General features: G+C 52.5%; 1 protein-coding gene across 2 annotated transcripts; it reads left to right on the forward strand.

Annotated features, from left to right (window-relative positions):
- The first annotated feature begins 724 nt into the window (after positions 1-724).
- On the forward strand, positions 725-27,403 carry SSUH2 (ssu-2 homolog). Of its 2 annotated transcripts, none has more exons than XM_038565267.1 (12): positions 725-778; positions 10,332-10,430; positions 10,803-10,884; positions 12,371-12,503; positions 13,646-13,706; positions 14,988-15,112; positions 16,142-16,204; positions 17,860-17,945; positions 19,296-19,388; positions 19,958-20,063; positions 21,933-22,040; positions 26,823-27,403. In XM_038565267.1, exons 1-12 carry the CDS (start codon positions 751-753, stop codon positions 26,967-26,969), a joined length of 1,131 nt encoding a protein of 376 aa, XP_038421195.1. In that variant the 5' UTR covers positions 725-750; the 3' UTR covers positions 26,970-27,403. The 2 variants fall into 2 exon arrangements, with proteins under 2 accessions (XP_038421195.1, XP_038421196.1); XM_038565268.1 differs by having other exon boundaries at positions 12,374-12,503.
- The last annotated feature ends 292 nt before the right edge of the window (positions 27,404-27,695 follow it).

Here is a 27,695-nt window from a genome sequence, read left to right on the forward strand (position 1 = left end):
GTCTAGGTGTTCATTGTTTAGACTCATCCAGAAGAAAGGAGTGATCCTCCAAGTGTTGGGTTGAAGGGTTTTCAAACTCCAATACAAAAGGCTCAGGAAGAGACTTTGAAAAAGCCACAGATGCTTCCTAGGGAGCTAGGCTGGTGTGATGAGAGCGGTGGCCATGCGCAGCCTGGCTTGGGAGCTGGCTCTGCCCACCATGTGCTGTAAATTGCTTTGGAGCATTGCCTCATTGCTTCCCTGGTGAGAGGAGGAGGTTGACTCTCAAGACTTCAGAGACCCTGCCCATATCTACTCTCCCCCTGGGGGAGGTAACCCTTGTGTTACTGCATTTCTCTGTATCCCCTCCCTCTGCCCCCACAACACTTAGAAGCCTGCCTCTGACAGATGAGCAAGTTAGCACAGTGGTCAGGGGCTCTGACTTGAGAGTCAGAATCCCAGCTCAAAAAAATGGGCACCGTAAAAGTGCCCATCTCACAGGGTTGTATGAGAACACAGGGGACTAGAAACACCCCGTAGGAGCCTGGCACGTAGAAGTTCCTATTCAAGGAGCTCCAAGGACCCCCGGAGATTGGATCAGAGCAGCAGCTCTGATGGACACTGTGCCTTCCCGAGATGGTTTCCCTCTGTTGTATTCAAATCGGGGAACAATGGGCCCGGGTTCTGGGAGGGGCCGAGGGTGGTCCCTCAGATCCCGGCAGCCCCAGCCCACTGGGAGGTCAGACGCCTCCTTGGCTGGACGTCTGCACCATGGACAGGGATCTGAGTGACGAGGACAGTAAGTACAGCTGGGAGATGTGGGGCGCCCACTTCTGGGGCTAGCACTGACCCAACAAAATCTTCCCTCTGTCTTCCGTGCTGTCCTGGGTTCTGGGTCTGTGTTGCTGAGAGCATCTATCCTTCCTTCCTTCCTTCCTTCCTTCCTTCCTTCCTTCCTTCCTTCCTTCCTTCCTTCCTTCCTTCCTTCCTTCCTTCCTTCCTCATGGAAAGCCCATTTGCAGCCTGCTGGCTGTTCTTCCAGAGTGTGCCTCTGGGCAGTGGAGGAGGAAGAGGATAACAACCCAGTCGAGAACTTTCCTCCCTGACCATGTCACACCGTCCAAGTCTCATATTCTTCAATCTTCCTTTCTCTGGCTGACAGTTCCCCACCCTGCTCCTGCCCCAGCCACAGGTGAGCCTGAATACCGCACTTGGGCTCAGTTCTGAGATGAGGTTAATTTTAAAAAAGTGTCCTGGAAGGTCTTTACTCATGATCTTCCTCCAGCAAAGAGGTGCTTGTTCATTACTGCTCCAGAAACACAGTCCTGGTGGCCCCGATGCTGTCATTCCTGGAACAGAAATACAAGTGGAATCTAAGGACTATTTAAAGAGGTGAAGATGGACATGGCATTTTAGGAAGAAATGTGCTATGTTAAAAAAAAAAAGAAATTTCTGATCTTGCATTTGGAAGGGGCAGTGTGGTAGACTATAAGATTGGGGCTTGGGAGGCTAGGGTTCGGGTCCTGGCTCTGCTTTGAATTGGCTATGTCATTTAAACTCTCTGAGTCTCAGTTTCCCCAGGTATAAAAGGAGATGGGTCAGGAGTTCCTAATTTGAAGACCATGAAGGTGAAGGCAAAATGTTGTATGAATGTACTTTTTTTGGGGGGGGGGGAGAAGGGAGGTGGTCCTCAGCTTTCATTTGAATCCTGGAGAGACCTGTGACACGAGTTCATTTTCACAGTTCCCGAACTTGGGGACTTTGAAGGTCCTTTGCAGATCCAGCACTATTGTCTTTAATGTAGGTAGCTGAAAGCTTTAGGTTTCAGAGCTGAAGCGGGGTATGAAATACACCCATGCAAATCTCAGCAACACATTTAAAATCTTGTTGGAATCCTTTTTCATATTGAAATGAGAGACTGTACAGAGATATTTTATCATGTATTTGAGATGGACCTAATCTGCTCTCTGACATATTGGAATTGTGTAGCCATGATCTTATAAGCTTCTACTGATAAGCCAATGTAACTTTTCCTCTTTGAAATACTGCTCCTTAGCAGTCTTGCAGTTTATACTTGGAGTTTCTTAGTAGCAATGGGCTAGGTCAGATCTGGATTCAGATACAAGTTCTGCTTCCTAATTGCTGGGTGACTTTGCTCAAGTCACTTAACCTCTCTGAGCTGCATTTCTCACATTGAAAATATAGATCATATCATCTGGAAGAATTGGTAAAAGACTAATTGGATGTGAAGTGCCTGTAACGTCACTTAGAGTTGAGCAGGGATGGAATAAATGATAGCTCTAGAAAATGATCAGACTATGTCTCCCAGATCTTTAAAAGTAAACTGCCATTAATGAAAAATACTTTCACCTGCAGTGTTTCTGTTTTGGCATCATGCCTTTTGGTAAGCCAGGTGAGAGCAAGGTTAACTCTTTAGTTCCCTTAAACTTCTAAAAACTCTGATTCTGCCAAAGGGTCACCTAAATGCTGGTTTCCAATATAATCAAACCATAGGGTCTTACTGCGAGGTATGGGCTTGTTCAGGAAAGTTTCTAGAAGCAAGTCTTTCATTTCTTTCTTTCTTTTTTTTTTTAAAGTCTTTCATTTCTGATGAAATCTGAAACTAGGTCAATATTTGTCCAGGTTTCAGAGAGGGAGCCTGTGGTGGGACTCACGTAAGTGAAATGTCCCTCCTTAGGTGAGAGAGGTCGCTGCCCACTTTGTCCCAGGTGAGTTACTTTCCCCAGTCCCCAAAATGCTGTCTCCTCAGTTTTTGAATCTGTAACGTGGGCAGCTTCAGAGGCAGCATATCTTCTTCCAGTGACACACTTTGGGACCAAAAGGAGGCACAGACAGAGACATTCTGGATGTGGCATCCACGTGGAAGTCACCATGAGGGCCTCTTAGCATGGCCATTGCAAGCCACCGGGCTGCCTCTCACAGCATCCCGGCTACAGGTGGCACCTCTCGCTATTGGCAGGGGCACTTCCAGTGATAGGCTGGTCCCCTCTCCTTAGCTAAGGCTGTCAGGAATTCTTCTGCATTCCCTTGACATCTCTTTCCCTGGAACTTCTACTCTTTGGTCTTGGTTCTACACCCCGATCCCCCAAGGCTACTCAGTATAGGTCTGTTCCCTGTTTAAAATAAGAAACCTTCCGAGTTTTTTCTTTTCTAGCATGACCAGGTCCTGTTTTTCAATAGTCCCAGATATAATGTGGTTTCAATCACTCTTGTCCGGGAGGGAGATGTCTTAGCCCAGAAATGAAGCAGAAAAATCCCCTCCCTTATTCTAAGAACCATATCCCTTGTATACAACTTATTTTATTATAGACTGACCCCCCTCCCAGAAATGATGTGCAAGAGCCTCTTCAAGTAAGGTGGGCCCCCACCCTCCAACCGTAATTAAGGACAGGGCTGCTGTGATTCTGGACAATATGACCCAGGTGGCAACTCCTTACTCCTGAGCACTGATAGCTGGGGAGGGGGAGCAGTGATCGGAAGCCACACCACTGTCACCATCAGTGACCCATTGCTGAGGGATGGGGCTCATCCCTTGGTACCCAGGCCAGCTCTGCTCCCTTAAGACTTATTCATCAGTTTTCCTCCCATCCCAGCTTTGAATTAGAGACCAGAGATTGGATGAAGCTCTCAGGGTAACTTGGTAGGAAAGATGCAGGACTTCATGGCAGGCGCTCAGCTTCTAAGAGCCTTGGCGACTGACTGTGGGGCTTTAGTGCATCACGGACCCCCTGGGATGGGGGCACGGCCACCAGAAGCACAGGCCCTCCCTGTCAGTTTGGCCCTGACCTCTTGGGGCAACTCTTAGCAGAAAGATAGAGTGTCCCTTTCTGTTTTCCCAATAGCTCGTCTCAGGGACTATATTCCCTGAGCCCTGTTGTCGGGAAAAAAGACCAGGGCCCTAAAATATACAGTGATGTCCCCCCCAGATGACACAGTAGGCTAGCTCTTTGGTGCTGCGCTCATGGCTGGGGGCATAAGGATGAATGCGCTGACCTACCTCCTGGGTGTTCAAAGCCTAGTGGGGGAGGCCGACCCCAGATAGACTTTTTACAATAATTCTTAGAAAGCTGTTTGGCAAAAGCAACAGCAGAGAGTGGAACAGAGTCCTGAGGGGAGGCGGGGGCACAGCGGGGCAGGCTTTGTAGGAGATCCAGTCTGGGCTGAGTCCAGCCGAAGGGGGTGAGCGGGTGTGTCATGGGCAGGAACCCCCAGAACAAGCCCTGGATGAAATGACTCGGTGCATGTGCCAGGGTGAACGCACACATCAGTGTCCCGAAGGACAAGGCAGCACTTAGAATTCCCACCCCACCCTGTGGCCTTGTCTTGGCGTGATGACACTTCCTACAAAGCTAGAGCTCCACACCCTAACTGAAAAATCTGTTGTAACGTTGGCTGGGTTCTCTCTTGGCATGCCACAGGGGCCTGAAGGACCCCAAGGAGAACTTCTCCCCGGCCCCCTCCCCATGCCCCTTGATGCTGGTCTCACTCCCATGGCGGGCGCCATGTTTGCTCTCCCAAATGTGTTCTCACTGGCTCCCACCCCGAAGCTCCCACAGAGGCCTTTCTCTCTCCTCCCCCTTTCTGCTCTGTTCTTTGTCCTCACTCCCTCATGGGCCACAGTGATTGTTTTCTCTTCTCTCACCCTTTCAGGTTCCAGGCAGCATGGGCAGGTCTCTTCCCTACAGCCGGGGAGGAGACTAGAATCTCTTCTTTCTGTCCCGCAGGTAATATGGGGCCTGTGGATACAGGGCCTGCTCCGCTGAGGCCGGAGCTTGGACGTTAGCTGTGGGCTGTGGTGAGCCGCCACCGTGGTTAAGACGTGGGACGGCCTGGTCAGGCTTTCTGGTCTTGCTACGAAGGCTTTTAAATAATGTAGCCAATTATTTGTTTCTTCTTCCCGGCAGAGCGGGACTTTTTTCTTTCTCTTATCTTCACCCGACTCTCCCATTTTTATTACTTTAAATTATGATAGAATACATGTAATGTGAAATTTGCCATCCTAACCACTTTTAATTGTGCTGTTCGGTGACCTTAGGTACCTTCCCATTATCGTACGACTATTACCACCATCCATCTCCAGAATCCTTTCATCTCTAGCCCCATTAAACAGTTCCCCACTGCCCTCTCCTCCTTGCTCCTGGCCAACACCATTCTATTTTATGTCTGTGTGGATTTGGCCACCTGAGTCTCTCCTGCCCCATCTTCAGTGTAATTCTAACCACAGTGCACTTTGGTGCACTGACTGTGCAGGAGGGGGGAGTTTCCCTTCTGAAGGGGGCTCTCACCCCTCTTGGAGGAGACAAGGTAGGAAACAAACAAAAGCAAGATGGCAGTGGGGAGCCATGTGAGCAGAAAAGGGGCATCGTTTTAGTGCTTTTAAGATAATTAGGACTGGAATCAGAGGCAGAGGATGTGGACTCCTTTTATCCTCTGAAATAAAGGGAATGGCATTCTAAAAAGAGGAAGTTAAAGCGATTATCCATTAATTACACCTTGCTCCACAAGAAAAAAAATTCCTTTCTACACAAAAGAAAAATAGCTGGTGGCTGGTGAGCATCACCGTAGAGACGCTCTGCAAAGCCTTCTCAGCAACCACTCGATGCCCTTCGCGTGGAGCAATAGGGCGTTCGGCTAAGTGGACAGGTCACCGGCTTAGAGTCCGCATCTGAGTTTTAAGTTCTCTTCCTGGCTCTGCCGTGAGTGTGTGAGCCTCGTGCCCCACGTCGCATCTCTCTGTCTCCTCGTTCTTCTGCAAAGCAAGGAAAACGGTGGCTATTGTCAAGCGCAAAAGAGATCAGGCCCGCGCCATCCCCTTGTGAGCCACGGGACACAATGCGTGTCGGAGGGTGGGGTGGCCCAGCTGGCGCTCAGCCCCGATCCCGGGGAAACAGTGATGCGGCTGGGGGGCCCTTCGGGGCGCCCCACGCTGGGCGTCACACAATGACCCGCGACGTCCACGTTCCTGTTGTGCCCGCTGATCGGCCCAGGAAATGACGCATCTGCCTGCAGGTCAGCCTGGAGCCCTTTATTTTTGTACATAACATAATGGTGAGATTAATTTAGTGCTGACGAATTAGGGCTGCCCCGAGAGGTCAGGGCGGCTCCTGGTTGATGGATGGAGCCCTGAGCTTCCCACCTCTTATTCTTCCCCTTTTCCTGCCGCTTTGTTTGGTTTCCAGCTGGGCGTCGCAGCCACAGCATGTGTGTCTGTCTTCTGGCTGTCGGAGTGGGGATGCCCCAGCGGGCCCCAGACGTGGGGGTGGGCGAGGGCCTTGCCCGGGGAGAGGGCTGTGACGGTCTTGCCTTTCTCTCTACACTTGACATTTCCCCTCTGGCATAAAGGAGCACAAGGGAAGGGGAAGAAGACCCTCCCTCCTCCGGGCCAAGGCCTTGACTGAGCATTTACTTATCGCATGCGAGCCTCGCGGCTAAGAGCCGAGCGCACGCTGTCCTACCCGAGGGGCACTAGTACCATCTGCGTGTGTCACAGCAGCAGGGAGGGCTTGTGTGGCGGGCTCGGTATCATGCGTCCATGACTCAGATGTGTCGGAGCCCAGGTCCCTAACCACCGTGCCTCAGGAATTCTGACTCGGGACACCCTTGGCTACAGTCCAACCCTGACCTTTATCCTTAATTCTGACACCTGGGCTCACAGGAACTGCAATGACATGCCTGGGCCCTGATCCCAGAAAGGTTCAAATTCCAGCCTCCTTCTTTCTGAACCCCTCAAACACACAGGGGACCTATGCACACAGGGGATGTCTAAGGCAGGGAAGGCAAAAGAGGGCTCAAGTCTGCCCCACAGCCCGTTTTTGCAAGGTTGTATTGGAACAGAGCCGTGCTCACTGCGTCGTGCATTAGCTATGGCTGCTCTCGGCCGAGTTGAGTGAGTGAAACAGACCATATGACCCACAAGTCCACAGTATTTACTCCCCGGCTGTTCGTAGAAAATGTTTGCTGATTCCTGGCATCTAAAAGAACTTAAAATGCTAATAAGCCTATTAGGAGCAAATGATATTGAGAAGCCAGGTATGAGCGATAATTCCTAGTGAGTTATCATCTTGGGGACTTCAGTACACGTGGGCAGGCACCAGTGTGAAGCCTTGGGATGCTGTCCCCTTGCATCACACCCATATGTATCCCAGATCTCTCCCGTGTGTCTGCGCAGAATCATTTGCTTACAAAGATAAGCTTTCCTGCTAAGGCAGGCACTGTCTGCATCTAGAAACATTCTTTTGTAAGTTTCCTGCAGAGAGAAACTGTAGAGATGCATATGCATTTCTTATAGTCAGAGGACTAAGACATTTCTAATTTAGGGGGAGTGGAAGAATGAGGTTGTTCATTTGTCTTAATGACACCCTGCCTTCCCCTTCTCCCTCCACTGTTCTTAGCTGTGGGTTTCAGCATTCCAGCATTCCTCACCACCTGCGGTCCCACTTCCAGATAGACTCAGCTGCTCCAGCTTAGAACAAGATCTGCTGCTTCTTCTGGCTTCTGTTTCTATTGAACTTGAAAGGACAGGGCAGACACTTTTTATTTTTGTAGAGGGGAAGAGCTGTAGGCTTTAAAGAGCTAAAAAGAAAAAAAAAAAAGAAGAAAAGAAAAAAAATAAAGGAAGGGATCTAAGGGGTGAGGGGGATCAGCTGGTGACCAGAGTGTGTTTAGTGACTTCATGCGGAGAGAATTACTTTCCACCAGCCATATTTATCAGCTTGCCCTTTAAAGTCAACTTCCTGTAATCAAATTGGCTCCTGCAAGGACAGAGATGAGGAGTTCTTGTCTCCCAGCAGGGGGGCTGTAGGGAATAGGTTTGGGGGTGGCTCAGTGTGCTGGAACTGGAACAAGGAGCCCCTAGCCTGCTGTGACTTCACTGCTGTGCATCCTAGGAATACTGGATAACCTCTTTGAGCCTCAGACTCCTCATGTTAAATGGAGTTAGAAGTCCTGCCTCCTGTATCTCCAGGTGGGAGGGTGGGGAGTAGCAGCAGGTATTGGGAGGTGCTTTATGAGTTGTCTGTTTCTGGGAGCCAGTTCTTTTTTTTTTTATTAAAGATTTTTATTTATATATTCATGAGAGACACACAAAGAGGCAGAGACACAGGCAGAGGGAGAAGCAGGCTCCATGCAGGGAGCCTGGTGCAGGACTCGATCCCATGGGATCATGACCTGAGCTGAAGTCAGACACACTCAACCACTGAGCCACCCAGGTGCCCCCTGGGAGCCAGTTCTTCTTACCTTATGCTTTCCTCCTTGGAGATTCAGGGCTGTGTATCTCTGTCATAGCCTGACAGACCAAGCTGAGGGGTTTTTAAAATTTAAATTTTAAAAATAGAAGTATAATTAACATAGTGTTATATTAGTTGCAGGAGTCTAAGGTGAGGTTTTTAACAGCAGATATACGGTGAATGATTCTTCCATATATCTGAAAAGTACGTGGGAAGAACATGGCTTTTGGAGAACAACGAGCCCTGGTTTGAAGCCAGCTCCGTCACTCACTGGCTGTGTGATCTTGGGTGAGCCACAACCTTTCTGAGCCCATTTCCTCATTAGGAGAATGGGACAATATGCGTCAGTTTGGATCATCCAAGTAGACACCCAGATGGCAGTAGATGTGTCAGAGGTCCCTTGGAAACACATGTGGAGGGAAAAGAGGAGAGGGAGCCGGTGTGGGCAGACCACGCTGCAGGTGGACACCTGTGAGAGGAGGGCGGGAAGGAAGGAGCCTCAGACTGTGGTGTAGCTCCAAGAAAGTCTTGCCCAGGTTTGCGGGGAGTCCCAGAGCAAAGACTGCCCATTGCAGGAAGCTGCATAAAAAAAACCCACTCCACATCCCAGTGCCTTAAAACAACCACCATTTCATTATCATTCATGATTCTGCAGGTCTGGAATTTGGGCAAGACTCAGCTGGGTGATCCTTCTGCTCCCTGTATAACCGATTAGGGTCTGTCTTAGGTTGTTTGCTGCGACAAACCATAGACCGCCTTGCTTAAGCAGCAGACATGTATTTCTCACAATTCTGGAAGCTGGGAATGCCAAGATCAAGGTGCCGGTAGACCCAGGGTCCGGTGAGAGCCTGCTTCTGGCTTGCAGACAGCCACCTTCTCACTGTGTGCTCACAGGGCAGTGAAAGAAAGAGCCCTACTAGTCTTTTTCCCTGCCCGGGCACTAATCCCACCACAGGGGCTGTGTCCTCACCACCTCATCTAAACCTAATCACCTCCCGAGGGCTCCAGCTTGTAATGCCATCCATCAGGGGTCAGGTCTCCAACATATGAATGTCCGGGGGACACCGACATGTGGTCCATAACAGGGTCAATCAGTGGTATTCAGCAGGCAGCTGGCCTGGCGGGCCTGATGGCTTTGCTCGTGGGCCTGGTGGCTTGGCAGGATGGACGGGCGGCTGGAAGTCCGGGCTCTGCTGGGCTTCTGTCCATGGGTCTACATGTAGTCCACGTGGTCTCCCAGGAAGCTAGCCTGATTTCTGACCCGGCAGCTCGGCTCAGGGGGCAGTGCTCCAGGAGGGAAGAAGTAGAAGCTGTGGTCTCTTCATTGCTTCCACTGTGTTCCCTTGCTTGAAGCAGTCGCAAGCCTGCCCAGGGTCAAGGCGAGGAGATACAGATGCATCTCTTGATGAGAGAAGCATCGAAGAAATGTGAGCATCTCTAAATCAGTATGTCTCCTGGGGTCCTGAAATACGGTCATGTTTCTAAAGCACCTGCCATTAGAAACGACCACTACCCACCATTTGCTTTGATGTGGATGGAACTGGAGGGTATGATGCTGAGTGAAGAAAGTCAACCGGAGAAGGTCAATCATTATATGGGTTCACTCATTTGGGGAATATAAAAAATAGTGAAAGGGATTATAGAGGAAAGGAGGGGAACGGAGTGGGAAAAAATAGAGAGGGAGACAAACCATGAGAGACTCCTACCTCTGGGAAATGAACAAGGGGTACTGGAAGGGGAGGTGGGCAGGGAGGTTGGGGTGACAGGGTGACGGGCACTGAGGGGATGAGCCCTGGGTGTTATACTATGTGTTGGCAAATCGAACTGCAATAAAAAAATATACAAAAAGAACTAAATAAAGCACCTGCCATGGTGGCCGGCCCAGAATAGGTGCCCAGCACACAGGAGCTGCCATTCTGAACGCTTCTCTCAGCGTGATTATTCGTGCTGCCACTAGCACACCCCGCCCCATCCCTGCCTGCCCTGCAAATGTGTGTGCCACGGGGGCCAGAGCGAGACTGGCTTAGTTAACCGGTGAGCACAGCTGCCGGCTGTCACGGCGGCGCCCGTCCCTCCCAGAGGCTGGGGACTGCCTTCCCTCCGCAGGTGTGGCCGACCTCAGCTTCGAGGCCGACAGTCCTCCGGCGCCGCCCGCTGAGCTCCTGGACAGACTGCCCAGCTATGACTGGCTTCTTCAAGGAGGTGGTAAGTCCGCGAGCGCCTGCCTCTGCAGCCTCTTCCCGGGGCCTGGGCTGGTTGGGGAGACCTCTCTGGAACGGGCCAGGCCGGGACAGCTCGCCCCTCCCCTGGGGGGGTCCTGGGAAACCTCTTGTCACCATCGGGGTGGGGGGAGTGGGACGACTCTGTGTCCACGAACATTCCGTGACCATATCCATGTCCTTTAAGACTGGGATCATGCAGGTGTGAGAACCATTCTTCTCGCATTAGGTGCCTTAGGATGTGGGACTCGTTCCCTTCGTCCCGTCCGGCCGCACATTCAGTCTTTCCTCCCTTCACCGCACGAATGCCTGTGCCTTTGAGCTAGGCCGTTGAGCCCCGGACTCCTCTCTCCTCCAGGTCGGCAGATATTCTTTCCACCTTTGGAGGCTCCCGGGAGACCCCTGGACCAAAGGTGCTGGTCCTCATTCATGGACCTCAGGTGAGCTGCAGCGAGCACCGTCACAGAGGATCGTATGTGGTGACCCTCGCGTCACCGTTGCCCCCCCTCCCCAGAGCCCCTCCTTGGGGATTTTAGGGTCTATGGATGTCAATCCTGACAGTGCATCGGGATGCCACACCTACTGGACCGGATTCTCCAGGGACGGGGGCCAGGAAGGTGGATTCTACCAAGCTCTTCAGGCTGTTTGGCTACCAGGCTGGGGTTGAGAACCACGGTGTCGACCAGGGGCTGTCCTAATCCAACCCACTGCCCGTTTTTGTAAATCGAGCCATGCTCATTTGTTTATTGACTGTCTGTCGCTGCTTTTGTACCACACGAGCCGAAGTGAGTGATTGAGGCCGAGACTGTATGGCCCATGAAGCCTACAAGATTTACTGTCGAGTCCCTTAGAGAAGCTTGCTGACACCCGGGCCCAGGACTCTGGGCGGAGCTCCGGCTTCCCAGCCGGCTTGGTGTGGAGGGAAGGTGCAGGCCCGCATTCTGGGTCTGGCCTCTTGTCTGGCTGGCTGTGTCCTGCCTTCAAGGGGTCTCCTGGCTGCTGCTGCCCCGCTGCTGCCCGCAGCGCCTCCCCTTCTCCTCCCTGGCCGCCCATCTTCCGTGCCCGGGGCAGACCCCACTTCCTCCGTGGAGCACTCTTGGCCATTCCGGCACCCACACCTCCTGGGGTGCATGCACGCAGGCCCCTCTGTGCGCAGGCAGGGGTGCTGGAGACATCGCTGTGCCTGAGACGGGCCTTTGGAGTGGGGCTGCTGCGGAGAAAGAAGTAAATGAAGATGTGAGGGAGGAGGAAGGAGGAGAGGATTCCTGCTTCCTGGAGGTGTTGGCACGGGGGGACTTCGCTAGGAGGGGACATGGCAGCTGGGCCCGGGCGGAGGGTTTTCTAGGAGGAGGGGGAGGCATCCAGGGAGACTGCCAAGGAAGGGGCCTTAGCTGCTGCCTTCACAGCCACTGCCGCTGCGGCCCACCGTGCTCTGTGTCGGCACCGCAGTCAGGTAGCTCCTGGCTGGGGTCTTCCGGTGGGCACTGCTCACAGCTCCTGCCCGAGGTCAAGGTCTCCAAGGGCAGGAGCGTGGTCTAGCCTAACTTTGCCTCCTCCTGGCTGTGTGACATCTTCTGCAGACCTCAGTTTTCCCCATCTGTAAAATGGCATAATTCATCTTCAAAATGTGAGTGTGTGTGTGTGTGTGTGTGTGTGTGTTTGGGTTCAAGATTCAGCCCTTCCCGTGAGCCCCGCGCTTGAGCTCATGCAGTTTTGCTGTCCTCTAGAAGGAGCTACTGTGCTCCCACCGCGGACATGGGTTCACACGGCCCCCCGGGGCCAGAGCTGCCGTCCCCGGGGCAGCCCCGGGAGCTTCATGAGTGTGATGGGCCGCGGCCGGGCCCTTCCCTTTCTCCCGGCCTCATCTGCATCCGGAGGTGCTGGCTGGCCCTTTCCAGAGACCCTGCGTCTGTGCTCTGTCCCCAGCAGAGTCCCCACGGTGACAGAGGAAGTGGCTCGTGAAGCCCTCCTCAGCTTTGTGAGCTCCAAATGCTGCTATGGCAGCGCGGCCGCCGGGGACCTCGTCATCCAGGAGCTCAAGCAGCAGACCCTCTGCAGGGTAAGGGGGCCTGGGCCTGGCGGGCCCCTGGGGGCGGCCTCTGTGATGTCAAACGGGTGCAAGGAGTCTTGGGGGGCGGTGTCTATGAATAGTGGTGACGCTGAAGCCCTTGTTGGTCTGTAGCTGCTGAAAAGCTGGAATGTGCTGGCCATCGTGGGGAGCACGTTACATGTATGTCTTACGAAGTCCTCAGGGGTGACCCCACGTGGTGGATATTACGGTCACCAGTTCAAGGGCAGGAGCTGCAAGTTTAGAGGGGTAAGGTCACTTGCCCCAAACACACAGCTAGAAGTGACAGGGCTGGGACTCTCTTGCTGGTACCAAAGTCCATGTCCTGAAACACATGACTAACCCGCCTCCAGGAGGGGTGGGCCGAGAAAGCTCCATCCACTCCCTTGATCCCCCAAGTGACATCTGTGCCAACGAATCATTTCATCATCCCCCTGGGCCTGCAGCTCCAGGGAAATCCTCTGTCTGGTACTGAGACCACGCAGGTACCTATGTCACCTTTTGCATTGACAGGGCCGAGGGGACAGATTTAAAACTCCTATTTTCTAGTGTCACTGGCCCAGCCACCCTCTGGTGAGAGGTCAGAGTGGGAGGCTGGGGGAGGAGGCTCCTGTGTCGCTGTGTGACCGGGGGCGAGTCCCCTGGCCTCTCTGAGCCTCTGTTTCCTCCAGTGTCAAAGGAGGAGCCAGCTGATGTCCAAGATCCCTCACTGTTTTGGGATTTTTGTGGATGTGATCAAGAAGGAGGCTCTTGACATCAGGTGGAAAAATTCCTGCAAAGAGGATGTTTGGAGAAGCAGATTCCATCGGTCTCCATCTGTCAAAGAGCAATTGCTGCTCCACAGCTTGCTTTGTAGAACACTTCTGGGTAAAAAGAAATGGGGGGCTGAGATCGCCCCAGCTGTGAGCCCGCCAGGAGAGATTTCCTGGGGCTGACTGATCTCCCTGCTTGTCTGGGGGCATCTGGAGCAGAGATCCCTGGTGCAGTCTTGTTTCAGCAGCTGGTGGCGCTGGCAGGGGGCCTTCCAGTTTCCCCTCCGAGCCTCTGCAGGGGGGAAGCGTCCTCTTTCTGTGGCATGCTGTCTTCCTAAAGGGCATGAGTGTGAACATGCTGGTTTGTTTTTTCCTCTGTAGTATCGACTAGAGACTTTTAGCGAATCAAGGATAAGCGAATGGACATTTCAACCCTTTACTAGTAAGTGAATTCAGTTTAACTGGGAGCAAATCTGACAGGGGCTGGTGGAAAATATCAGGACACGTCTTAGCCACTAACCCTGAATGAGGTGCTCTTCTGCGTGCAGCCTCGGTCTCCCCGTTCCCTGTGAAATGAGCGGGTGGGCTTTCATCTCGGGCTTTCCAGTGCTGATCTCAGCAAATCCTTCCTGTCCGGAAAGCAGTTTGCAGGAGGACCTAAAAAAGTCTAGTGTTTGCCTTTGGCCACAGACTGGTGCCGCCTGGCCACAGACAAAGGCAGTGTGTGTGCCTGGGCATCTGCCTGCCTTGGAGGCCGCCCCCAGTGTCTCCCAGAGTCCCTAGGACCCTGTTCGCCGTGCCATCCCACCTGCTGCTGAACCCCACTGGAGGCTGAGGGTTCCCTCTGGGAAGCCCTAAGCCCTTCCTCTTCTGCTGACATCTCTGGTTCATCCTTCAAGACTCAGCAGCTGTGCCACCTCTTTTTTTTTTTTTTTAAGATTTATTTATCCATGAGAGACACTGAGAGAGGGGCAGAGACATAGGCAGAGGGAGAAGCAGGCTTCCTGCAGGAAGCCAGATGGGGGACTCGATCCCAGAATCCTGGGATCAGGACCTGAGCCCAAGGCAGATGCTCAGCCACTGAGCCACCCAGGTGCCCCCTGTGTCACCTCTTTTATGAAGCCCTTCAGGATTTCTTTACCTGCTGACCCCATCCTCAATAGAAGGAGTCAGTCTTCTGGGCTTTCCGAGCATTCATGCAGCTCTTATCCAAAGTACTCCACATATCCCATGACGTTGTATCGTGGTTGTAGCTGTGCCGCACCTCCTTGAACGGAGGAGTGGGGACGAGGAAGGGGAAGGAGGTGGGGATGGTCACAGTTGTGATGGTGGTTCTTGTTATTGATCTGTCTCACGGGCCAGCCCTGTGCTAAGCATTTCTATGCCTTCTATTTAATTTTCACTACCATCCTATCTGGTAGGCAGGTGCCATCTATTTTCTCATTTTGGAGGTGAGAGAGTTTAAGGTCGGAGAGGTAAAATAACTTGTCTGGAGTCACGCAGCTAGGAAGAGGAAGAGTCAGGAGTCAGACTAGGTCTGCTCAGTTCCAACACCTGGGTGCTTAACCATGGACTCCGAGGGGCGCCTTGTCTACCCGTCCCTTGGCCCAGCATCTTGCCTAGTGCCTGGCATCAAGTGAAGGCTCTATACTATTTGGTAGATAAATGAAAGCTTGTCCTTGCAGCTGTTCACTGGCCTTACAATGATCCCTTTCTGTGTCAGACCAGTCAGTGGATGGGCCACAAAGAGGGACCTCCCCCAGACTTTGGGACATCAGGGTCCAGGTCCCCCCGATGTTTCATGAAGACACGAGGAAGTTCCAAGTCCCTCACTCGTCAGTGGTCAAGGTAACATGATTGTTGGCGTCTTTGCCCTTCTCTCTGAGCCGGTTTCCCAGACACTACATATTTCCTCAAACCTTTTCTTTTTAGAAAGGAAAGCCAGAATGCAGACCGCTGGTTCATGCTGTGGCTATCCATAAGGCGAATTCTAAGGAACCCCAGAGCATGGAATATAGACCCATACAAAATTCCATGCAAATTAGGGAGTAGTCACATAGCGAAGGGATGATTCCATTTACCAAACTGTCACCAGCTTTAAACAGTAAGTGTTCACATTCCTGAGACCATCTGAGTGTTTTAGATTTATTTTTGTTTTTTATTTTTGCCTGACAGTAAACAGCTGAAGTGCTGAATGAAATGGATATAAAGCAAATCTCAAACATTATTTGGATTTTCAGTAAAGGGACAGAGTTTGACTTCTATCCCGTCTTATGGAAGTATAATCCCGACACGAAGTGAGGCTGGTCTAGTGTATCACAAAACCTCAGATGAGGAACTCCCTATTATGTTCTCATCTTCACTGTAGAACTTGATCAAGTATGTAACTTTCCCCTATGAGTTTTCATAGCATCATGTGATGACGAGAACTTTGAGAGGTCAAGAGAGGGTTCTATTCTTTTCTCAGGAGTGGAAAAGCTGTTTTGATTCAGGGATTAGATTGCAATAGCCCATTCTTTGCCTTTCACAGAAATGCTGTGCATTTTTTGTGATTTCTATTCCCAAAGACCTCTTAGCTGCCCAATGGGCCGAGGACACCAGCCTTTGTGGTTTAGCCTGGGAGCATGAGTTAGGACGTGGAGCTTGGAGAACAGACTGGGCTGGGGCCCTCAGGAAATGGTAACATGATCTCCTTGGCTTGGCATTCAAGGCCCTTTGGAATCCTAGTCAAGTGAGAATGGCCATCATCCCATGCTGGGCCTGAACGGCTGTACCTATGTTTGGATTGGTGACGCCATGGGGTGGGTGTGGGGCTGCTGACATCAGGAGGCCTTGGTGCTTGGGAGACTGGAGCCAAGGAGGGCTTCTCACTTTCAGGAATGTCACAAATGCCATGGGCGTGGGCGCTACAAGTGCAGCGGCTGCCATGGGGCCGGCATGGTGAGTCCTGTGTGGCTGCTGGTGAATTAATGATTGTGTAGGAGGAGGGGCCCTGTGGGGATGGAGGGCTGGGCTGGGGGCCTGGGGCTCCCCCACTAACAGTGTGACCTGAGGCGAGTCATCCTCCCTTTCTGGGCCTCCATTTGCTCACCTGTAAAACGGGCAAGTTGGATCGGCTGTTTGCTACTGGCCTTTGTTCCCTTGGATGGTTTATGGTTCATGATTTTAATTCTTCTCTCTTTTTCTCATTTGTCTGCAAACACTCCCTGAGACTGAGCACTCGCTCAGTGCTGGGCCCTATAAGAGGACTCAGAGCTGAGGGCCTTCCCAGCAGGGACCCTCTGTCCTGGGGAAGACCGACAAGTGACCAGCACATGTAGTAAGCGGTGATGAGCCTGAGGTGAAGTTCAGGGGGCTTCGGGGGGCAGAATGGATGGGGACCTTGTGTTAGAGCCCTATGGCTACCAGGGGGCTTAAAACGATCGATATTTCTTCTCTCACATTCTGGAGGCTGGAAGGCTAAAATCAAGAGGTCAGCAGGGTTGGTTCTCTTGGGAGACCTCGAGCCACATTCCTAGTGCCTGGCAGCCGCTCCTGACCCTCGGCTCCCCACTCCGTCCTCTGCCTCTCTTGTCCCTGGGCCTTCTCCCGACGTGTGTCCCAGGTCTCCTCAGGCCTTCTGCTGAGGGCACCAGGCTCCGGATCTAGGGCTCACCCTCGTCCAGCATGACCTCATCTTAACTAATGACATCTGCCAGGACGAATTCCAAACAAGGGCAATTCTGAGGTTCTGGTGGGTGTAAATGTCGTGGTTGGGGGTGGAGGGAGCCGGTCTTCAACCTAGTACAGGTCCCTACGTGCACAGCCAAGCTCTGGCGCCATCAGGCTTCTCTTCAGAAAACTTCAAGGCTGCTGACGCTCCCGGGAGTGAGACCATGCTCCTCAGGTGTCCTCAGCTCTCTCCTTTCGCTCTGATCTTTTGGACACATGTTGACCAGTTGCCACCCTAAGCCATGCCCTCCCCATCCTTCTCTCTGCCCACCTTCCATCTGCTGCGTGCATTCCTTGCCTACTCACATGCCACCTATGGGGCCCACCTATGGCTCGTCCCGCCCCCTCTGTCTCCTGTACCCTCACTCCGGCCACATGCCTCCTCTCGGCCTTCCTGGAGCCCCTCCCTGCGGTCTTTATACTTTCTCCCTCCACCCCTGCTCCTCTTCCTCCTCTCCCTCCTCCCTCAGGCTTTCCCTGCAATGTCTCCAGAGTCCACTCTTGGAAAGCCTGGAGGCCTTTCCAAGACAGAACTCCCCATCCCCAACTCAGCCAGCCTGCCCCCCTTCTGAGTCTGTCTGGCCGTGGCTGTTTGGTCAGGGTGCACTCTCAGGGGTCATGGGGAATCAGAGAGGAGCAGGGGAAGATGGTGTCTCAGGAGAAACACAGATGTGAGGATGTAGCATCTTTGAAGGCTACAGCTGGAGGGGCCCAGAGGTGCACAACGTCCACCTTTCCCATCTTACAGATGAAGGAACTGAGGCCCAGGGAGAGGAAGTGGCTTGTTCAGGGTCACCAGGTTGGGATTTGAACCGAGTCTCCAGGTGCCCTTTGCCCCTCTTCCCTGGGAGGCCGGCAGGGCTGAGGCTGTGCTGTGTCCACAGGTGAGATGCTCCTCCTGCAGCGGAGCCAAGCGCAAAGCCAAGCAGTCCCGGAGGTGTCAGATGTGCTCAGGGTCTGGCAGGCGGAGGTAGGAGTGGGTCTCCCTAGCGCTGAGCTGACGAGCTCTCACTTCTGGGCCTTCTTGCTTTTCATTGTCTGCTCCTCTGGAGGGAAGTCAGGTGCCCTGTCTTGTCGCTCTTATGCCCCAGGGTGCTGTGCCTGGTAGGTGCTCAGTAAATATTTGTGGAGTGGGTGAGCTTTCCTCCAGGCTTGCTATTTCGAGACGAGACTAGACCTCGTCCAGCAGTCTAGGGGCCAGATGTAAGGAATGAGGCACTGCTGAGAGGAAGGGAAGGGGTGCTTTAAGGAGGAGAGACTGCACATGTGGTGGGAAATAACCACAGAAAACCACCCAAAGGTGAGACCTGTAAAGCTCTGAGGATCAGGACCGAGGCAAACCCTTATTTATAACTCATTGTGGAGCCTGAGTGGAGACATCAAGGAAGGTTGGTTGATTGACTAAACAACAAAGTTCCATCTCTCTTCACAGGGCTTTGAAAATAGTGGGTTATTGCATTTTGTAAATCGTGTCCTTAATGTATTTATTTATAAATCATTAGAGGGAAACAGGAAACCATGAGGAGTGAGACTATTCAAAGTTGTGTTGGTTGATGATACCTTTGATTCATTTTGACCCAGGCCATCCTTCTAAGAAGCCAGAGAGCAAAGCTTTGGCAGACCTACCACCTGTGGTTGGTAAAGAAGGTCTTTGATTTGGAGAGAAGCTTAGCTTTTTTTTTGTTTACAAGTCAAAGAATCCTATTTCAAATGAGCTTAACAAAAAATTCTGCCCTTGGAACAGAAAAGTACAGGATTATATTTCTGGGATGGCTTCAGGTACAGCTGGATCCAGGTGCTTAAACAAAGTCACCAGGACTCTGTCTCCATCGCTCATCCTGCTTTTCTTTGTGTTGGCTTCATTCTTAGGCATGCTGTCTCCTGTGGTGACAGAGGGGACAACCAATAACTCCAAGCTTCATTACCTCAGTAGATGAAGATGTCCCTTTCCTGATAGTTTCTAACAAAGTTCTAGGGCAGATCTCATTGCACTCACCCAGGTGCACTCATGTGTGCTCATCTTTGCATCAGCCACTGTGGCCAGATGGAATAAGCTGATTGGCCAAACCCAGGTCCCAGGCTGGTCACAGAAGAGGTGGTCACAGAGCCCACAATCTGTGTGGTCAGGGTGGGAAAAGGGTGGTCTTTGAAGGGACCAGGGGCATTGCCACCAGAAGCAGGAGGTCGAGATGGTGGGCAGGTGGAAGCAACTGATGCTGACCTCAGTCCACCTCTATGAGGGAGGATTTGGGGTGAGCCCTCGAGAAGCCACCAGGACGCCGCAGCTGTTTGAGTGGTGCTGACCACGTGCCCCCCTCAGGTGCAGCACATGCTCAGGGAGGGGAAACAAGACCTGCGCCACCTGCAAGGGGGAGAAGAAACTGCTGCACTTCATCCAGCTGGTCATCATGTGGTATGTGGCAGCGTCTCAGCACTGTGGCCTGATGGGGGTCCCCGGGGGACATGGCCTGGACTGGTTTCTGCGGAGAACTCCAGGTGGTTGGGGTTTTCCTGGTCCAGGGACTCGTGCCAGGAGAAGAGGGCTTCAGGCACCTTGGGAAGAGGAGAGGTCCCTGGGAAAGGGGGTCGGGGGCTGGATGCTGGCGTGCTTTACAACAGACAGACCTGGGTTCAAATTCTGACATCGCCACTTTCTAGTGCAGCAGCCACTCGAGGCCTGGGCCGTCTCTTCTGGAACAGAGTCCCTGTGTCGTAAATGCCCCCATCAGGGAAGGCTCCCGTGCGTGATGGGTTTGTCCTGTGAGCACCGTGCTAAGCGCCTCGCAGCTGAGGACAAAATGAGGCGCTAGAACAGAACTGTCAGGACTCTAGCGGTTTGCCATTTTACAGATGAGGGTGCTAAAGAGCTTTCCCGAGGCCCCAGCAGTAGTAATGCAAGCCCTCCAGCCCGGCACTGATTCCAAACCTCTGTTCTTAACCCAATGTGCCATGTGCCCTGCTCCTCTCGCTCGTCACCTCCAGGAAGAACAGCCTGTTTGAGTTTGTGTCTGAGCACCGCCTGAATTGCCCTGGGGAGCTCCTTGCTAAAGCCAAAGGAGAAAGCCTCTTTAAGGATGAAAACACCATGGTAAGGGGGGCTTTGAACCATCACGAAGGAAGCTGGGTTCCTCCTCCCCTCCTCCTCCCGCCTCCTGGAGGGCTGCATCCTCATGGGAAGACCGGCTGGGTGGGAACAGAGGGGCTGAGCAGGGGAGAGCCTGCTGGGACCCCGCGGGGCCAGTTCTCTGCTCACCCCCTTCCTTCCTCCCTCCACACCCTGACACAAAGCTTGAGACCCTCCTCTCCTAGCAGGCGCTATTCTGGGGATAGTGCCCTGGGGATACCGTAAAACAAAACCCTCGCCCAGGTCGATCTCATAGTCTGGTGAAGGGAGAAGGTAATCACGTCTTGCCCTCATGTCAGAGAGTGGTTAGGGTCACCGAAAACATGCCAGCAGGGTAAAGAGACAGGAGTGGGTGGGGTGGGGTTTTGGGGGGGGGGGGCTGGGAGGTGACCCTGGGCAAAGACTGGAACAGTGTGTAGTGGGGGTGTGGACAGTGTGGACTCTGGAGCCAAGGTGTCCAGCAGAGGGAGCAGCACAAGGCAGTGGGACAGGAGGGATGTGGGTTGTGCAGAGTAAGGAGCTAAGCCATGAGAGGTGCCAGCGGCCAGATCGGGGCGGCGGGGGGGGGGGGGGGGGGTCCTGCAGGGACAGAGGTTGGCAAACTCTGGCCCTTGGCCTGCTTTTATAAATAAAGTGTTATTGAAACACAGCCATGCCTGTTTGTTGACATATGTCTGTGACTGCTTTCCTGCTGCAAGGGCAGAGTCAAGTAGTTGAGACAGAGACCCCGATGGCCTACGAAGCCTGAAATAGTTACTATGTGGCCTTATACAGAAGAGATTTGCCAACCTCTGCTGTAGGCCTTGGCAGGAAACTTGGCTTTTATGGGACATCTGAGAGGGCTTGTTTTCTCTGAGAGGGCAGGTGCTCAGCCTCCTTTTCTCTCTCTCTGTCTCTCTCTCTCTCTCTCTCTCTCTTTTTTACAGTAAGTAGCCTTTTCAGATTGGCTTTTTTCCCCTCACTTTATAGCATGTATATTTAAAAATCGAGGCATAATTGACATACACCGTATTAGTTTCAGGTGTACAACACAGTGATTCGATATTTGTATGTGTTGTGAAATGATCCCCACAATGTCTAGTTAACATCTCTCACCACATACTTACGGTTTTTAGTTTCTCTGATGAGGACTTTTAGGATCTGGTCCCTTAGCAGCTTTCAAATATGCAACACAGTATTGTTAAGTATAGTCACCAAGATGTACGGCACATCCCCGGGACTGACCGACTTTATTTATTTATTTATTTATTTATTTATTTATTTATTTATTTATTTATTTATTTATTTATTTTTCTGACCGACTTTATAACTAAGTTTGTACCTTTCCACCACCTTCTCCCCTCCGACCACCAATCTGTCTTTGTATCCGTGAGTTTGTTTTTTAGATTCAGCATAGAGATCCTACAGTATTCGTCTTTCTCTGACTGATTTATGTCCTTTAGCACAATGGCCTCAGTGTCCATCCATGTTGTCACAAAGGACAGGGTTTCCTTCTTTTTTATGGTGGAATAGTAATTCTCAGACTCCTTCCTTTGCCCCAAATCAGTGTGGCTTCCTAAAGGCCCAGCTCAGGCATCGGCCCCTCAGGAAGCACCCCTGCCCGCCCCAAGCCTGAGTCAGACGGCAGCAGGGGGGTGCAGGTAGAGGAGTCATCTCTACCCACAGCCCCCCTTTCTTGGTTGGAATCAAAGTCCCCTGGAGGTTAAACACTGAGTGGCCTCAGGCCCTTTCCTACCTGGGCTCGTGTTCCTGCCCCCTGTGAATCAGAGCTGCAAGGCTTCAGGTGCTGACACCTTGGGTCAGGGCAGCGAGGCGACTGCATCTCTCCGGCAGGTGTACCCCATTGTGGATTTCCCGCTGCGGGAGATCTCTCTGGCTTCCCAGAGGGGCATTGCGGAGCACAGCGCTGCCCTGGCCTCCCGGGCCCGAGTCCTGCAGCAGGTGAGTGGGGTGGGGGCTGGGGCCCGTTGGGAGACTTCTGGGGCCGGCCCTCTGGTCCCATGAAGGAGGGCATGGGCTGTTCCCTCTGCTGGGGGGCCCCTTCCAGAGGAGGGAGGGAGGCGTCGGCTAGGGGAAGGGTGGCGGAAAGGAGCCCCGGTTTAGGAAGCGGAGGGAGTACCTGACACTGACCAGAGCCATGTGGCCGGAGGGCAGAGAGCAGAGCAGTGTGGGGCCTCAGGGGCAGGTGGGACCCCTGGACATAGAGAGCAGGATTCTTATCCTGAGCAACTGGAAGCTATCGTAGGGTTTCAGGCAGGACCGTGGCTCAGCATGAGTTTGACTCTAACCCCGTGGGTTAGCATCTTCAGAGAGGGGGAAGAAAAGTGCAAGCCTCGGGGTGGTAGGCAAGTCTGGAGCCCCAAGTCCTGCCCCTGGGAGCACTTTGCAAATCCCAGGCGTCTCCAGGCTGGGATGGCTTCCAGGGAAGGGTTGCTCCGGTGCTGTGTTGGGAGGCCCACGAGGTGGCGGTGTTGCTTTGCGGCTTTGAGTGGTCACGGCTGCAGGTGTCTGGGGGGACCCGGGACGGGGGAGAGGGGTTGGCCAGGGAATGGCCAGCGCCCGGGCTCCCTGAGTCTTATAGCCTGGGCTTATATCCTGGTTCTCCTGTGTCTCAATGTGGTCGTAGCCCAGCTACTTCTTCCCTGAAGTCCGATTTCTCATGAGTGAAAAGGAGACGCTGGCACCACCTCAGGGTTTGCTAGAGATGCAATAATTTGCTTTGGAACCTGGTGTTCAAAATGCCCCTTTTCCTTCTGGTCCCTTTGCAACCAGTACTTCCCCTTCTCTCTCTGCACATCTCCCCTGTTTGCAGGAGAGAAAAAGATACATTTAATTAAAAAGTAATGATGCCCCTCTTGGAGCTGTAGTGGGCCTCAGAAATCATGGGTGGGAGAGCCTCCCTATCCAGAGGGGTGGGCCACCACTCATCTTCTGCATCGGCACAGGGGCAGAGATTTCAGATCTTCTAAAAACACGGATTTTTATATGAAACCTTCTAATTTTTCCATATTGAGAACAAACGTTTAAAAATGCTAGGAATGGGATCCCTGGGTGGTGCAGCGGTTTAGCGCCTGCCTTTGGCCCAGGGCGCGATCCTGGAGACCTGGGATCGAGTCCCACGTCGGGCTCCCGGTGCGTGGAGCCTGCTTCTCCCTCCTCCTGTGTCTCTGCCTCTCTCTCTCTCACTGTGTGCCTATCATAAATTAAAAAAAAAGCTAGCTGAAAAAAAAATGCTAGGAATACTGTATGTGCTGATGGGTTGGCTCTGGCCTGTGGGCTATTGTCGGCTACCCCTGCCTAGCCCAAACCCATGAGTCTCCCAGTAAATCAGAGGAAGCTCAGAGAGTGGAAGTAATTCACTTAAAGTGACACAGCTTCTTGGTGGAAGAGCCCAGGAGCAGAACCCACTTCCCTAGTGCCAAGCCTAAGGTGATTACTCACTGCATTCAAGATACGTAACTCCTTCAAAGCCAGTGCAGGTTTATTGGGATATGTCAGCTGACAGGGATTTAGGGCCAGAAACTGCAGGGACAGCTCATTTACCAGGGTAGCATCTGCTTGCCAGCTCTGGCGCATGACTCATGGCCCCAAGCCACGCTCTTGCCCTCTAAGGGCCTCAATGTCCTCATCTTTAAAATGAGCTGGATTGGACATTGCCTTAGATTGGGGTCTGCAGAAGCAGCTTCAAGATGAGAGCTTGTGTGCAGGACATTTATCAAGAAAGGGCTCCCAGGAGAAAAAGCCTGTAAAGGAGTAGGGGAGCCAGAGCTGGAGGGGCAGGGGTCACACAAGGGCACAGTGTGGCAAGGGATCAGTGACTGCCCCATCCCGTCGGAGCTCTGAGCGCCGGTTACACCTCAGCAACCGTGTGCCTGCAGATGAGGGAGCTGGCCTTTTGTTGTTTGGCACCATCCAATCATCGGGCACAACTTCCAAGGCACTTTGTGCTCCTGTGTGCGAGGGTCTGTATCCAAGGACAGGACCCCGAGGAAGAGCAATGGGCTGTGAGTAGCAGAGAAGCAGCAGATTTGTGGGAACACGGGGGAGACGAGAACATTGTCCATGGAAGCCCCCAGAGCATCGTCCCTGGGGGACTTTGGTCTTGCCTCACTAGTATTAATGGTGTGGGTCACACGAAGAGCCCCCAGTATTGAGGTACGTCACTGGGAAGGGGAAGAAGATAAGGGCCCAAGTTCAGCAGCTCGCAGACACTCGCGGTTATTCTGAGCCTCTTTGACTTCGAAGACTGACAAGTTGAGTCCTTTTTGGGTCCTTGATGTGGGAGCTGGGAAAACTGAGGCCTGCAGAGGGGGAGTGAGCTGCCCGAGATCACGCCGTGTCGGTGGCAGGCCCGGATGTCCCCAGGCTTCCCCCTGGGGAGTACATCCCCTATAGCGCAGTCCTGACTTGGGCAACACAGGCCCCTGGGAACCAGTCCCGGAGGCGGGAAGGGTAAACCCGGGGCAGGTGGACATCTCAGAGCAGCGGGAGCGAAGGGCTCTTTGGTGAACCTTTTTGGTCCTGCCTCTGCAGGCAAAGATCACTCTGTTCAGGAGTGAGAAGTCAGCGAGTGGAGTCAGCCGGAGACCTGCCTGTCACGACACGGTGCCCCCGCCATGGCTCTCAGACCTGGAAACTGCTGGTCCTGGGGTCATGGCCAAGGTGTGCATGCACACAGATCCGTGGCTGATCACAAGGCAGCCACTCGATGGCAGCTGATGTCCCAACCAATCTGTAGCCTCAGACCCGGAGGCCTTTCTAAAAATTAAATTAAATTAAAAATTTTTTTTTTTTTTTTTTCTGGAGGCCTTTTGGATCAGAAGCAAATGGAGGCAGGAAGGGAGTGGTATGGCTATTGCTTCCTGTTTGATCCTGGTAGAAAAGCCTGGAAACGAGAGTGATCCTGACCCGTCTGCCCAGGCGTTTGGAGCAGGGACGTGGGCTCCCACCTTCTCTTGTCTCCTAGTCCCCATTTCATGTCCTCTATAACAAAATGTCGCAGAGGGGTCTTCTATCTGTGATTTCCAAAATTATCACTTAGAGACCACTTTCTGGCATACAGGAAGTCTCCGGGTCTTCTCTGGTTATCTCAGCAGCTCTGTGGCATAGAAGCTTTGATCCCCATTTCCTAGAAAAAGCAAGTACGAGATCACTCAGGGAACTTCATGGAAGACTCTGAGTCCCCTCTTCTGGCCACAATGTCGCATTGCCCTTTGGCTGTCCCTCCAGTGGAGTGAGGAACCCCGCTTCTCAAAATCCGCTCCCTGGCCTGTTTCCCCTTCTCCGGCGGCCCCTGGACCGTCACCTACAGAGTGAGGGGACTTGGAACGGTCCCCAAGGAGTGGAACTTCCTGAAATTCCCAAAAAGGACCCAGCCCTGGGCTGTCCACACCACCTCCCTCTGGGTTTGGGAACCCTTAAATGTGAGTCTGGGACAAAGAAGCATCTTGTGCGGAAGAACTTTGGGGCTTTGACGCAGAGCCTGCACCACAGTACATCCCCAAGGAAGCTTAGCTTCAGCGACTAGGAATAACTTTCCTACGTTAGCTGTGTGCAGCTGCCCTTAACCAAGCAGCATCCAAAGCTGATGGAGGTGGGTGTCTTAGTAGTGTCACCTCCATTCCACTCACGGCCCCACAATTTTGGGAGGTAGTAGAGCAAGTGCTCAGAGCAGGGGTGGGGGCATGAGGGGCTTTAGGACCACTCTGCTGGCGGAGTGAGCGCCCAGGCTCTTAGGTACAGGGTGGTGCTGGGAGGGGATTTGAGCATTAAACCCCTGGGGCTTGACCTGGATCATCTTCCAAACCTGAAATTCCATGAGCCTGCAGGCCTCAGTTTCCCTGTTTCTAAAAGAAAGGGAGGATTTGAGAAAGGCCTCTCTTAAAGTAAGGTCAGTGCAAGAGTGTGGTGAGGGAGGGTCCCGAGAAAAAAGCCTGAGGCAGACCACTAGACTTTGGAATTTCTTTAGTGTCAGTGTTTTACCTTAAAATTTCATTCAAATTGTATAATCTACTCCCTAATATCTCCATGGCTGATATTTATTTATTTATTTATTTATTTATTTATTTATTTATTTATTTATTTATTCATTCATTCATTCATTCATTCATTCATTCATTCCATGGCTGTTTTAATATAGAAACGCTTAAAATGACTTTATTTTATTTTATTTTATTTTTTAAAGATTTTATTTATTTATTCATGAGAGACACAGAGAGAGAGAGAGGCAGAGACACAGGCAGAGGGAGAAGCAGGCTCCATGCAGGGAGCCCGACGCGGGACTTGATCCCGGGACTCCAGGATCACACCCCAGGCTGCAGGCAGCACCAAACCGCTGCACCACTGGGGCTGCCCTAAAATGACTTTATTTTCCACCTTTCCCTGCCCTTCCTCCCCATCTAAAAACTAATGTTTCTGTAAGATGTCCCGTTTGGCTGGTGGCTTTCCATACATCCTGGGACTCCCCCGGGGATGGCTGTACCCTCCCTTTGTGACACATGGAATCAGATGGTGGTGAAAGCTGAGAAGTTAGTCTGGACCAGAGCTTAGCGTGTGTGAAGAAGTGTAATAGGAGAGACACCTAGAAGGGCACATGGGAGCCAAAAGGCCAACTCCAGAGTGTGAACTTCATCCCACAGGTAGTAGGGAGCTACTGGAGGTTCTTGAGCAGGCAAGTGACTTGAATAGAACTCTGAGGTTTTTCTTGCCCAATTGTCTCCCCAGCGCCAGACCATCGAGCTGATCCCCCTCACAGAAGTTCATTACTGGTACCAAGGACAGACTTATGTCTACTACATCTATGGCACTGACCACAGGGTGTATGTGGTGGACTACCCTGAGCGGTACTGCTGTGGCTGCACCATCATCTGACATGGCTCAGCTATCTCCAGAGCCTGCACTCTTGTTCCCCAAGGAGGACAAATGAGGTCCCTGAGTGACTGGCTACACTGGACGATCATATACAAATCCCAGTATGTCCTTCTAGACAGTTCAACAAATCACCTGTCAAGCTTTCCAGAGCTCATCTAGAGGAATCCACATCATGTGTTTAACCTACGAGAATCCAGCTACACACATTTCTTTAGAACAGATAATTTAAGTGGCCCCTGGTCTCCCAAGCTTTCGCCCCGATGGAGCGTGTGGTTTGATTTTGCCTCTCCCTTTAGCTTGTCTCAGTTCTGCTGGGCCAATGCTAGGGTGAGCCTTTTGCCAAGCTGAGCGTTATTCAGATGTTGAAAGATATCCTACAAACCGGCTGCCTCTTAATGTGTCCCGAAGGGTGCTCTAAGGCACCAAGAACAAAGCCTCCCACCCCCCCGCCCCCTGCTCTGTGGGTTAGGATTTCAGATACACAGTGGAGATCATTTATGTCGGGCTCTGTGATATCTGGGATCTCACCTGGAAGATGTGAAGGCTGGGTGGGCTCTGGAGCAGGTGGGGGCAGCTGAGGTTATTGGTGGGAGGCTGGTTCACCCTGAGGTCTGGCCGTGGATAGTGGCTGCTGGCTGGGACACCTGCAAGCCACCTCTCCATGCAGCCTGGGCTCCACCCCCTGGGGCGGTTCTGAGGGGCAGTGGCCGTCATGCACAGCCAACT

This window comes from Canis lupus, chromosome 20 (assembly GCF_011100685.1).
Source record: "Canis lupus familiaris isolate Mischka breed German Shepherd chromosome 20, alternate assembly UU_Cfam_GSD_1.0, whole genome shotgun sequence".
NCBI classification, from domain to species: Eukaryota; Metazoa; Chordata; class Mammalia; order Carnivora; family Canidae; genus Canis; species Canis lupus.